The 12,885-nt window shown below is 33.9% G+C and overlaps 1 protein-coding gene across 5 annotated transcripts; it reads right to left on the reverse strand.

Moving 5' to 3' along the window:
- Positions 1–588: 588 nt before the first annotated feature.
- LOC108452847 (coatomer subunit beta'-2-like) lies at positions 589–11,337 on the reverse strand. Of its 5 annotated transcripts, none has more exons than XR_001866463.2 (26): positions 11,093–11,337; positions 10,674–10,694; positions 10,494–10,555; positions 10,346–10,400; positions 8,786–8,822; positions 8,343–8,668; positions 8,114–8,245; positions 7,878–8,026; positions 7,452–7,520; positions 7,015–7,165; positions 6,848–6,913; positions 6,497–6,685; positions 5,987–6,127; positions 5,820–5,894; positions 5,510–5,686; positions 5,314–5,405; positions 5,088–5,204; positions 4,593–4,707; positions 4,400–4,471; positions 3,715–3,911; positions 3,537–3,630; positions 2,708–2,814; positions 2,309–2,459; positions 1,964–2,181; positions 1,372–1,438; positions 589–1,002 (listed from the first exon to the last, which is right to left on the reverse strand). XR_001866463.2 is itself a non-coding variant. In XM_017750624.2 (26 exons), the coding sequence occupies exons 1-25, from the start codon at positions 11,093–11,095 to the stop codon at positions 1,419–1,421; spliced, it is 2,760 nt and encodes a 919-aa protein (XP_017606113.1). In that variant the 5' UTR covers positions 11,096–11,337; the 3' UTR covers positions 589–1,002; positions 1,372–1,418. The 5 variants fall into 5 exon arrangements, 2 of the variants coding, with proteins under 2 accessions (XP_017606113.1, XP_052883981.1); XR_001866464.2 differs by having other exon boundaries at positions 1,649–2,181; XR_008283010.1 differs by having other exon boundaries at positions 589–1,005; positions 1,649–2,181.
- Positions 11,338–12,885: the final 1,548 nt, after the last annotated feature.

Below are 12,885 nucleotides of genomic sequence, written 5' to 3' on the forward strand. Positions count from 1 at the left end.
GACAGCTCCTCATCCTCTTCTACATATTTAGGTAAACACTTGCATTTAGAATCAATCTGTAATATCCTCTAGCTCCCTCTGTGACAGCACTGGCTCTTTCTGTCCCAATTACGAGGACATTCACCTCAACTTTCTCCCTTCCTATCCCCATATATCAATTCACAGCTAAGAATACGACTCTCATTCTCTTTTCCCATCTCAACCGGGACGTCTTGTCGTAGATACAATTGAAGTCCCCAATGTGTTTTAGACGGAACAGCTTCAGTTCACTTTTTTTATTTAAATTATCATTCTCTGGACGTCCTGTCGTAGATATAATTGAAGTCCCCAATGTGTTTTAGACGGAACAGCTTCAGTTCACTTTTTTATTTAAATTATCATTCTTTTAAGAGAAATTCCAGAAATCGTATTTGAAAATTTAATATTCAAAACATCTGAAACCCGAATGTGGTAACGTTCATTTATCAACTTCTGACATCTTGTATAAAATAGGAAATTTCAGGTTTAATTTGAAACCATTAAAATGACATACAAGACAGCTGTGCTATAAGACCAGCACAGGAGGACGAAGAGCAAGAATAATAGTGATTGTGATTGAACAGTATGCGTTTTATGTAGAAATACGTTTACAGTACAAGTTCCATATGAAGACTAAAAAAAGAGAATCCCCAAAAAAACCAACCAGAAGAGTCGAGGCCTCAAGAGGGGACCAAAAAATAGTGCCTAAAAACAACATAAAATGCACTGAATTGGGGAATCGTCAATAAATTCTCAAATTATTTCTACACTCACTATGGCACAAGAATTTTCTTATTTTAGGACCAAATGCCTCAGAAAGAATATGCTAAAACTTAAGCAACTAAAGTCATAATTTGAAAGCTAACCAAATAACTTGTATATGTTCCATCCCAAAATTCAATGTGCTTGAGGGATCCAAATCATCGGGAATGCAAAGACAATCAGCCCTTATACTTCACATCTTTCCAACTTCTAGTTTGAAATCTGCTGATCAAATAAGAAGTTAATACCGTAATAATGATAAAGGGGAACCCCACTTTGAAAATAATTACTTATGGTCTAATTCTATTCCGGAATAATTAGAAATAAATTGTAACTGGTAAATCTTGACCGATAACTCCTACCCTATTGAAGCACTCCATTTACTTTTATTTGGAAGGGAACAAATGCTATAATAGAGATACAAGAAGCTGGAGAGGTTCACCGTAAAGGTGAAGATGTTTATTGCCCTAACCAAAATAAGTCATGGGTCAAATGAATTCTGTGTTTCTAATTGGTACGGTTAAAAATGCATTTTCGAGAAATAATAGTAGTGATGGTGGTAGTAGTAGTATTAGTAGTAAAGTTTCTCACATTAAGTACATGATGAATGGAGCTCAAACTGAATGTCTTCATGAAACCTAGTGATCTGGTGTAAGCACTGCCAACATGAAGGAAAATGGTAAAAAGTAAGAATTTAAGGGATGACAGAACAAAAGAACTGCCAAAAACACCACGTCAAAAAGAATATAACAAAATTTAAGGCTCTCATTAATGATCTACAGTTATTCAGAATACCAAAATAATAATACTTTGATATTAGAATGCAAAAAATTGATTGGACAAACACAAAATAGATAAGAATAGTTACAGGGAAGGATGGATCAGGGCCAATAGATGAGCCTCATATTAGTCAATATCAATAGGTACCATATTAACTTGATCTTGCCCAGTTTGGCGCACAAAGTTGTCAATACAAAAAAGAAAGGAGATACTTGCAACCAGCAGAGAACATCTATCAAATTCCAAATAACGAGAAAGATGAAAACAATTCGGGAGAACTGTTTAGAAGTCAGTTAGTGGTAGAGTGTTAGTTACTGGTCCAATAAACGAATCACAAAAAATGAGTCAGAGAAGTCCAAAAAAGAAAGGGGGTAGAGATGGCATGTTAGAAACAATTAATCACCAGAGACAAAATTTCGATTTTCACACTGCCCCAACCAATTGCTTTTAGGCTGACGGGGTTCCTTCAGTATTCGTACCCCACTCTTCTTCTGGCTCGTTACCATTAACGAGTACTGCACCATCGTTAGAATCAGCATCTACAACAACAGGCTCCTCTTGGCTACCATCTTCTCCATTCTGCTCCTCTGAATTCAGACCATGCCCATGTGGTTCTCCAGCCTGTGATGCCCACCAAATAAAGGACAGACAATAAAATCAAACCAGACCCCTGAACCACTCAAGCAGTTCCTATTTTTTAAAATGTCGCCGACTTAAAAGAAAAAACAGATACAAATGGATTCTATACCTCATAATCAAGTACACCATTCACAAGAGGCTCCTCATCATTCATAAGAGGCTCCTCATCATCAATTTGCATGTTTCTGAAAGCCTCCACAAGTGTCATCTTCGATCTATCAGCATGGTTCAAATAATCCACTGCAAGGGGGTAAACACCCCTAAAAACCAATTGAAAGTAAATAGCATATCTATGTGAGATAAAAACCGGATGTGTCAACCATGAGGCTTTGCAACCAACACAAAATGATTAAAAGATTACAGCGCAACCAAAAATGACCACACAGCTGGATTCTGAAATGATTTATCCATAAAAGCGGTAATATTATCGAACAAAAAGGAATAATACAAAATTTCCTAGAAAACAGTAACAAATAACAATAAAAGAAAAAGGAATAATTTTTTATACCTTGTTTCTGCCACTTTAGATTCAACAGAAAGAGCAAGTTCCCAATCCTCAAACAAGTTTGGATACTCTCTAGGATCAGCCAAAGATTCAGCAGCTTTTGGATTAACCTGCAGATAATGTAAAAATAACTTTCATTTTACAGTTTATACTGTTAAACAAAACAAGTAATAAAATGTCAGGGCAGGTAGTTTTGAGTATGACTACAAGAAACATGGAAGCCCAATAGATTCATGTTGCAAGGATACAAAGAAATTACATGTTATTGCCCTTAGGGTGCAAATAAAAAGACTCCAAATGCTCCACCCCCCATTGGTTTAGTAGAAAAAACAGATTCCCACTTACGATTGCAGCAGTACATTACTTGTACATTATTTAAAAAAAAAAAAGAAAAAGAAAGGATAAGAGTAATTTTCTTAGCCTTCAGATGCAAAAGCTCTATAAGCAGAATTTCATACCAATCTTTTCCAGAAAAGTACCAAGATGCTATGTAATAGAATTAACCATTATCTTGAACATAAAGGAAAGAAGCCAAGCTATACTAGTTTACTTTGGGACAACAAGGGGTAAATAGATATTTCGCCAATGGTATTCAGGGCAATGTTGAGACATGCTTGACTCATGGATGATAAGTATAGAAAGGAAAAGCAGAGGAAGAGGAATGCTTCATAATTTTTATTATAGACATGCAACTTCTTGAATCTTGTAAAAACTATACAGAAAATCAAAAAGAGGAATTAAAACAAACAGAAGGTTATGTACGATATAGCTAAGCCTGTAATCAAGAATAAAGCATTGAAAAAAAACAGAGAAACATATAAGGGCAACTAACCTTGTTGAGGTCTCTTCTCCAGATTGCTACTATCTCTGAAACCTTGCTTGGAAGATAAGATCGCGCCATCAGAGCAGCCTCAGGTATCCGATTACTGTAAACGGAATACTTCAATATCCATAAATATAATGACATGAATGGCAGTCTACGATTTCTGGTACTTGATATACGGAATTACCTTTCCACCAAAAGCTGAAGGCAATCCTCTAATTTACCCAACATGAATAAACAAAGAAAAGCAACATTGTTTTTCCCTTGCTCTTTGGAAAGAGATGCAAGTCTTGATATTCCTTCAGCATCTCCTAATGAGGAATAAAGCAGCAATAAACCACTCAGGTCCATTGCATGCTTCATGCATTGTTCAGCCATTTCTAGCTGAAATGACAAGTTTAGTATAATTAACAAGAATAAAAGATTTAAAAACAGGCAGGGAAGCAATTATCTGAGACTAACAATTCATATGACATGCACATAGCTTAATTAAAACAAACAACTACCGCACATGATAAAATTCAAAATCCGCATTGAAAAATTTCAGTGTACAGCATCCAGCATTAAAAAGACACTAAGAAAACATGACAAGGTTTTTCTCGTACATTTCAATTACAGTTAATAAACTACAGAGACAAATTGATAAATTATTTACAGAAAGGTAAAGCTGTCTATTCCTACATCCTTAAGAGAGATTTCATTCAAGAGGAAGATAAAACATTGGATATTTTCACATTGTGACTTGCTAGAACATCATGAGACAAATATAAAAAGCAAGAAAAAACCTACTAAGATAGGTGATGGGAAAATCAAGATTTAAAAATCAAAACAGAGAGAAATGACACTGAAACAAATTAGAGAATATACAACACCTTTCCAGTGGACATAGCCAATTCTCCTAATTGCTTCCATTTGGACTCACTCTGAACTTCCGTGGCTATTTCCTTTAAAAAAAATGAGTACAAGAGTGAGGATAAAAAAAATTATATTACTCAAAAATTCAAGAAAAGAACAGATCTATGAAGTTGTAATACAAACACAAAATTAATTTAACAAATTCCTTACCCTGGCAATCTCTAATTTACCAAGCTGAATGGCAAGCTCAAATCTGTAATCAGGGTCTGTAGCAACTTCTAGAGCATCATCTATCATACCTCGTGATTCTAGGAAACGAGCCACACTACCATTGAGAACAAACCGTTAACTAAATCCAAGAAATATTTCAACACAACTTAGAAACAAAGAAACTGAACATGATAAAATTTTAAAATATAACGCTTTCAGGAAGATAAAAGGACCAGCCTTCTAGTCGGCTACTTATGGATACAGATTAGATCTGGAATTCTAAGTTTCTCAACACACAGATATGGCCGAGGTATTACCATAAATGGAAACGAATCCAATCACAAGGGGCATGAATGACTAACACAAACCAAAAATTCAAATTATGTGGGAATGAAGGAAAAGAAAAGGAAAGGAGAAGAAATAAATTCTAAACCCCCAACCAAATTTTGGGCAGTGGCTACTAAGGAAATCTTTTGAGAACAGACAACAACAAACCTATTAAGGTGCTCTTTAGGAATTGAAGGCAAAATCTCATTGGCCCTTTCCAAGTCTCCACGCATCACAAGTGTCTTGTACTCAATAAGGCTGAGAAGTAACGTGTATCCCATTACACTGTAACATATGACACGGATGAGGGCAAACAGATGTTAATAATGTATTTTCAAAACAAAATTTAACGCGCAATTTAGATGTAAAAATTAGCCATGACTTGCTGACTTACTTAAACTCTTTGTCTATCAGATACACCCGACTTTGACTAGCAAGATATCCCAACAAGTACATAGGACGGTCCAAATGAAACATTGTGGTGACCTAAAACCATTTATTGTCAAAATGAAATCATCCGAAATTGAAAAAACCAAAGCATTTAAACCTATGGAACACTTCCAAGGCAAGGATAAGCAGAACACAAATACCTCTCCACCAACACAGTAATTAAGTCTCCATGAAGAGTTGTTGTAAATGAAACAGTCCCCAACCCATATCCCAGTCCTAACACGTTCATTGGTTTCATGAAGAAGCTCAAATGCATCCTCAACTCCTTGTTCATCAACTGGTGTTCCACTATCTAAGTATGATTGAACTACATCCCGCTGCAACATTAAAATATTAAATTCAGTTCTGTATGTCCGCATGAAAGCATGCATGTATTTAACAGACAAAAGAAGAGTCCACAGTGCAAAATATTTTGCAGATCTAATAAGCAGATTATACAAGGTGACTTACATTGTACTTTAGGATATAGAACGATGTATCACTGGCAATTGCCACCAAGTCACCACTATCAGCCCAGTAAAGATTCTAACAATTTCAGTAACATAAACAAAAGTACATTTAGGATCCAGTGTAGCCAAGAAGAAGCAAATGCGATGCACAGAGCTATTTTAGCTTACTTTAACGGTAACATCAATCCGACGAATCAATCTGCATTCAGCCCAACTATAAAAACAAATAAAATCATTGGAGCACATTGCCAGTAAAGTGCCCCCAAAAATACGCTCAGCAGAGAAGGTTGGCCGGACACTCTTCTTTTCCTGAAAATGTTAAATCCCCATCAATACCACCACATTGTAAAAAGAATCTTGAACATTGTATTAGATAAAATTCCCTAACAATCATAAAGGAAACCACTAGAACATGAAAAGTTAATAATCAGAATTATAGAAACTTTCAGAATTTCTTGACAGTTTAAAAAACAAAAAATATCAGAAGAATTGAAATCCCTTCCCTACCCAAAATTTTATTCATACTCTTAAATCCATCTCTCCAGCCGCAATTGATATGTTGCGTATAACATACCTTTCAACAAGTGAAAACAAAATTTGCATGGACGCAACCTTTGTTATACTAAGGAATATACCATTTATAACAAGAAACCATATAAATGAAAAAATAGTAAAAACCTGGAAATTTTTGCTGAAAATTTTTATCTTTGATGAGCTTTCTCTGACAGCATACTCTCCATCAGATGACCAAACGAATTCCAATGCTGAACCAAATGACCTATTTCTCCATGCTAATGCTGTATATATGATGTACTCACCATCTCCACAGACAACAACAAACCTACCATTTGGGTTATGCTTTAAGCTCTGACAACAACAAGAAAGGAATGAGGGTAACTGATTGTGCAAGAATCCAACGAATCCAAACATAAACACATCTTACAAAAAGAATTAATCAACAAATTTTAGGAGCGAAACTTAATCTTATGCTCAAAACCATTTAAATAAGGCTAGAAAGCATCAACTCACTTGAGGATATAGATCACATGTCCCTAATTCCTTTACAGCCAAGGGCAACCTTTCTCCATCAGTAACCTAAAAAACAAAGCAAAAGGCATCTTAAGATGAAAATTCCTGTACTGAAAGTCGCACCATGAATGCAGAAAGAGAAATAATTTTACAATAAATACATTTACCTCAAAATCTGCTCCTACACTCTTAATATTCACAGTTTGAATTTCATTGTGCTTAGCCCAAATTATTTTCCCACTGTTATCCATACTTGCTACAGGAACTTCACGACCAATTTTCACCATAATAGTTCCTTCATCATACCCAATCACAATCCTGCAAGACAGAATTGTAGAGTACTCTTAGCCTTTTATGCATAGCAGATTAAGAAGTATCATCCAAACTAATCAACGCAAAAAGGAACATACAACTAAAGAACTCAGGTCAAGTAATCTAAATTAATTGTTTTTTCACCTTCAGTGGGCACATAGACATAATCTAAACTAATTAGAAGGCCCTATTCAAGCATTTAATGATCAAAAGAAAATTTTCTAGTATTTAAGTAGTAATAAACAACCCAAAAATATTAAACCTGTTGCATCATTTAACCAAAAGTAATTACCTTCGTGAACCTTTTATATATCCAATTGCCCAAACTCTCTCGAGACCATAATTCAATGTATTTTCAAGCCTGATCACAAATGATTTGGTTAGAAAAACAAAAACTTGAAGAATTCAAAGATATCACTGCATGCATAAAAGACTATTAAAATTAAAATATCCTAAGAAAACACTGAAGTGTCAAGCAAATGAGGAAGAAATATAAATGATAGTGCACTAAGGTGGCTCTAGACTGTGAATTCTACATCCATCTGAATGATGAGTAACAAAGAGGAAGCTGGATAAATATGCAGAAAGAGAACCAGATAAAATAAGCCCAGTCAAGGAACAAATGGGCACTAGAAATTGAGAGGGGTAATTTGGTTCTGTTCCTGCATAACAATTCAAGTTTCCTCTTCATTCCTTAACTTCCTATCTCAAGAATTACCTATATGTGGTAGCATGCCAGATTCGAACTGTCCCATCCTCAGAACCAGTAATAATAATTGGAAGTTCAGGATGGAAACAAACTGCAGAAACATTGTGTGTGTGGCCTTCCAATGTCTGAACGCAACTCTTGGTTTGGTAGTCCCATACCTGATCCATGGGATTTATTTGTGAACAGTTCCCTCAAAAATTATTTAAGATGAAAAAGATAGCTGAATACAAATAGTAGCTGCTTACCTTAGCAGTGTGATCATCAGACCCAGTGATCAGGTAGGGCTTATCACCACCTGTAAAGTAATCAACACAGTTTACACCTTTCTGATGGGCATCCAAAGTAAAATTTGGGTCGGGGGAGCCAAGGTTCCAAATCTAGAATTTCAAACAGAGCCAAGGCAGACTTAGCATGGCTATACCATATGAAGTAGAGATATAATGAAAGAGTTACAAATAGAAAGGCCCTTTATACCTTTATGGTACGGTCAAGAGATGCACTGGCAAAAGTGTTCGTATCTTTGGGATTAAAGGTCACTTGCATGACATAATGGGAATGTCCCTCAAATATCTGAGTACACACCCAACCCTTCTCCCAGTCCCAAAGCTTTATGAGCATATCATCAGATGATGACAACACATATGGAAGAGTAGGATGGACAGCGACACATCTAATGTAATCGGTATGTGCCTCAAATACTTTGACCTTATCCATGGTGTTGTAATTGTATACACGAATAAACATGTCATCAGCTCCAGCGACAACCCATTGCTTGCGTGCAACAAACTTTGCTGACCTAACTGCAAATGCAAGATGTTGAGTTTAGAGACTGATAATAATTCTACCACAAAGCACCTGGAAATGGAAAAACAGTATCATCAGACCAAGATAAGTCATCACAAAAACAGATAACATACCTGGCAACTCAGTGACCTCAAATGACTTAGCCATGGTCTGTGAAGCAAGTTAACACTAATCAATAAGCGAAAATCCAAACAGTACAAAAAGTTCAAAATAAGCCTAATACGATTTAAATAACATGTTAAGAACTCAAAAACTTATACCAATTAGATTCCATGAAATTACAAATAATTTCTGTCGCCTTATATTTGAATAAGCATGTCAAAGTGCAAATGAAACTGGTATTGTTCAATTTCTTTTTTTTTTTTTAATTTTACAGGTACTGGACTGGCCATATACATAGAGCTAAAAGGATCCATGTTCCTATGTTCATTAGATTTAAGCAAAGTATATGCTTAAAGCTTTGAAAATAGCACTCAAAAGAAGCTAGAATAATACATTAATCATAAAATAGAATCATGTCAGAGTTATACAGTGTAAAGATTTAGGGTTAAGGAGAAACAAATGGAGCGCAATTCAATTCATTTTAGAATATTACAGTAAACATGGGGTCAAATTCATGGCTCATAGGCATGAAAAAAAGATGGAAATATATCCACAAGATGAGCCAGACTAAGAATTAAGTGCCTCTTCATCCTTCAAATAGAGAAAAGCATTGGATCAAGCTGAATGGACAAAGATCAGCATGGACTAAGGTTAATTTAGGCTTAGTTTAGCATTGCTTCTCAAAAGTGCTTTTGGGTCAGAAAGCACTATTGAGCAAAAGCTAAAATTTTCTGCTTCTGCTTTTGGCTAAAAATGTGCTTTTGCAAAGCATTTTTTGTCCCAAAAGCACTTTTGAAAAGCTCAAAAGCATCTTGTTTAGCAATGCTTTCATCTCAAAAGTGCTTCTTAGAAGCAATGCTAAACTGGCCCTTAAACTAATTGAGCACCATGATATTCTTTTAAGGGAAAATAATCATCTGATAGGTCAACGCTAGTTTCTCACATAACAACCACCAAGGATTTAAAAACTGGACAGGACCAAACTGGTAAGACTCCAATAGCCAGTCTGACCAGTCTTTAATTATAATAACATTTAATGTTAAATAAGAAATAAATAAAGTAAATAATCAATAAAATATGCATTGAGTTAATAGTATGGTATTTACAAAAATAATAGAAAAATGTAAAACTGGTTTTACAGGTTGAATAGGTTTATTACTGGTTCAACCAATATCTGGTTCCATGCACCATACCGGACTAAGCCTCCAGTTCCCAATTGAACCAGTCAGTCCAATCCGGTTTTTTCATCCATGCACCCCACAGCACCCAAGGAAGTGCAGTATGACAGAAGGTGGAAACAATGCTTCAAAGAGTAACATAAAATCAAGCTCTGTGATGAACTTTTCAAGATTGCTTCTTTTACTAGAAAAATATATTATTGAAAAAAGTGATCCCCCAAAAAAAGCAAATGGGATAGTTATTTAACTAAATTTCAGATGCTAATCTAACATTAAATATATCCACTTATTCATCTATTTTCCTGCTCTACCATTTAACTAACATGGAACTGGGTAAAACTTCTAACTTTGACGGCTATTTTATATATATTACAAAATATAAAACTTGCGCACCTGTGACTGGTAGTTCCAGATGCAGACAGTTCCAGAATACAAACTTGCTAGAATCCTTCAATAACAATCACAATATATCATATTTCGCCTCCAAGCTTGAAGGTTAATATTCAAATAGATATGAAACAGAATGAAGGGCTGAAATTACCATGGTTCAGTAGGATGGAGATCTACGGATTTTACTCTCTCTGATCTTTGAGCAAGTTTCCTCTGATCAAAACATCACAATTAAGAATGTTACCATACAATTTACAGAACACTCGTACAAATGGAAAGAAGATCAAATCAGTATACAAAACTGAACTCAAATGAAACGAATAACACGTACCTTAATTTCAAGTCTAAGTGGCTGTCAAAGCACCAAAGCAAAAAACAAACAAAAAAACAATTAGCAGAAGGCCAAGCAAGAGATCTTAAATCAAACTCATCCACTAAGAGGTCAATTCTAAATCGCCGGATCCATATACAAACATTCAGAAAAGAAAACCGAAAAGGAAAATCACGCGCCAGATCTCAATTATATTCAAATCCCTAACTCTCCGGCTCAGCTGCATAATACTCAAAACGATAACAGAAAAAGAAATGGCGACTTTGCAAAGCAAGTAAAGCTAGAATTAAACATAATTCAAAAATCTTCGCACTTCAGATTCCATAAATTTAAAAAGAAAAATGATAAATGGCTGCAAATAGAAGGGGCGTCGAACCAGATCTAATGCCGAATCAAACAGATCAAGTAATTAAACTCACCATATTGAAAATAAGAATTAAACAAGAAGAAGCTCTAGATCGAGATCACGCTGTTGATAGAGAGAAATAAAGAGCTCCTCTGTGTGTCTACGTCAACAAAATATGAATGAGAGAGAGAAACAAAGAGAAGAAATGCTTTAGAGTTAAGGGATAGATTTACGGAAGTGCCACTCAGTCACTGCCGTGGTTGAGCTACGGTATATACTGTCTCAGAATAGAATGTGGATTCAACGGTTATCGATTGCTCTGGTGTGTTAAAACGGACGGTGATAGCCTTTTAGGATTAGAAAAGCTGTTGGGCCATTAACATGTTGGATTATCGATGGATTGGATAACTCTTTTGGGTTTCAAGATTTTTATATTATTAACTTTTCATAGGATAGGCCTTTCCATTAACAATTTTGGGGCTTAATTTGACATTGTTGCGGTTGGAAAGAAATGGATCCGGAAAATTATATTCAACAAGTTTCAATAAACTATAGTTGAAGATGTTTTTTTTAAGTGTAACAAGTGTGTAATCACACAAATAGATATGTTTATGGGTCAAATCAAATTGAGATAAAGTTTTAAAATATCTTTTAAGTTTAAGCTCGTTTTCGAGTTGGACTTTGTAAAAAAATTATTTTACCATTTAAAAATTAAAAAAATATTAAGAATTTTTTTTAGTTTGTTATTTTATATACTTTTATAATTATTTTTAATTTCAAAATATTTTTTTATTTTTTAAATTGATTTCAAGTAAAATCAACCCGGTCCAAAATGCAAAAATACTTGTCCAAGCCTAACTCAAGTCGGGCGAGCTATCTATCTCTTGGATAGGTTTAACCATAAGCATCAAACTATTACAAATGGACTATTTGAGTAATCATCAAGCAATACCTAATACAATCCAATTTAAACTTAACAAATTGGGACTACCTAAGCTAAAATTCTCATACATGATAGAACTTAGAGACATATGCATATAATTGCCAAGTGAGTCAAATCCTCATTGCAATTCAGGAGTTTTTAATGTTTGATATTCTAGTGAAAATTGTTATATCAAAAATAAAAAATCTAAAATCACATAATATTTAAAAGTAGCAATATCTATATATTATAATAAGACAGTATTTAATACATTAGCAGTGCAACTTTTAAATTCATAAATAAAATTATAAATTTATCACACATCTCATTTCTTACATACATATATATATATATAATACTATACATTATATATACTTGTCATCAACCTAATCCTATTTATGTAATTTTAAAATTTTACTCGAGTTAATATTTTGTCTTCATAATAATATAATAAAAACTAACTTAACTAATAAGTTAACAAAATAAATTTGCCAATAAATTTATTTAAATTTAATAAAGATATATAATTTTAAAAATAATTATATTTTTCAATTAAAGAAACTACTCCTTACAGAATTTTTAAAATAGATATGCATGTGTTTTGTCCCATATACTTATGCATACAACTTTTGTCCTATCATGAGTTTTGTTCCAATTTTTCTAGTTACTTCTATTTATTATGCTTCGTACTAATTTGATCTTTAGCTTTAATTGTTGAAACTTATATTAATACTTATAGTATATTTGTAAATATATTTTATTTATAATGTAAAAATTTTAAAAATAAGGTAAAAACATTTTAAGTCTTTCTCAAATTCGATATTATGTAAATTAGTTCCTTTCAAGAAATTGAAATAATTTAACTGTTATTATATGAAAGTGAGTAATTAAAGATAATTAAATGAAATTAATATTTTCGACAATAGTATATAATTTTGATCAAT

This window comes from Gossypium arboreum, chromosome 5, assembly GCF_025698485.1.
Source record: "Gossypium arboreum isolate Shixiya-1 chromosome 5, ASM2569848v2, whole genome shotgun sequence".
NCBI lineage: Eukaryota > Viridiplantae > Streptophyta > Magnoliopsida > Malvales > Malvaceae > Gossypium > Gossypium arboreum.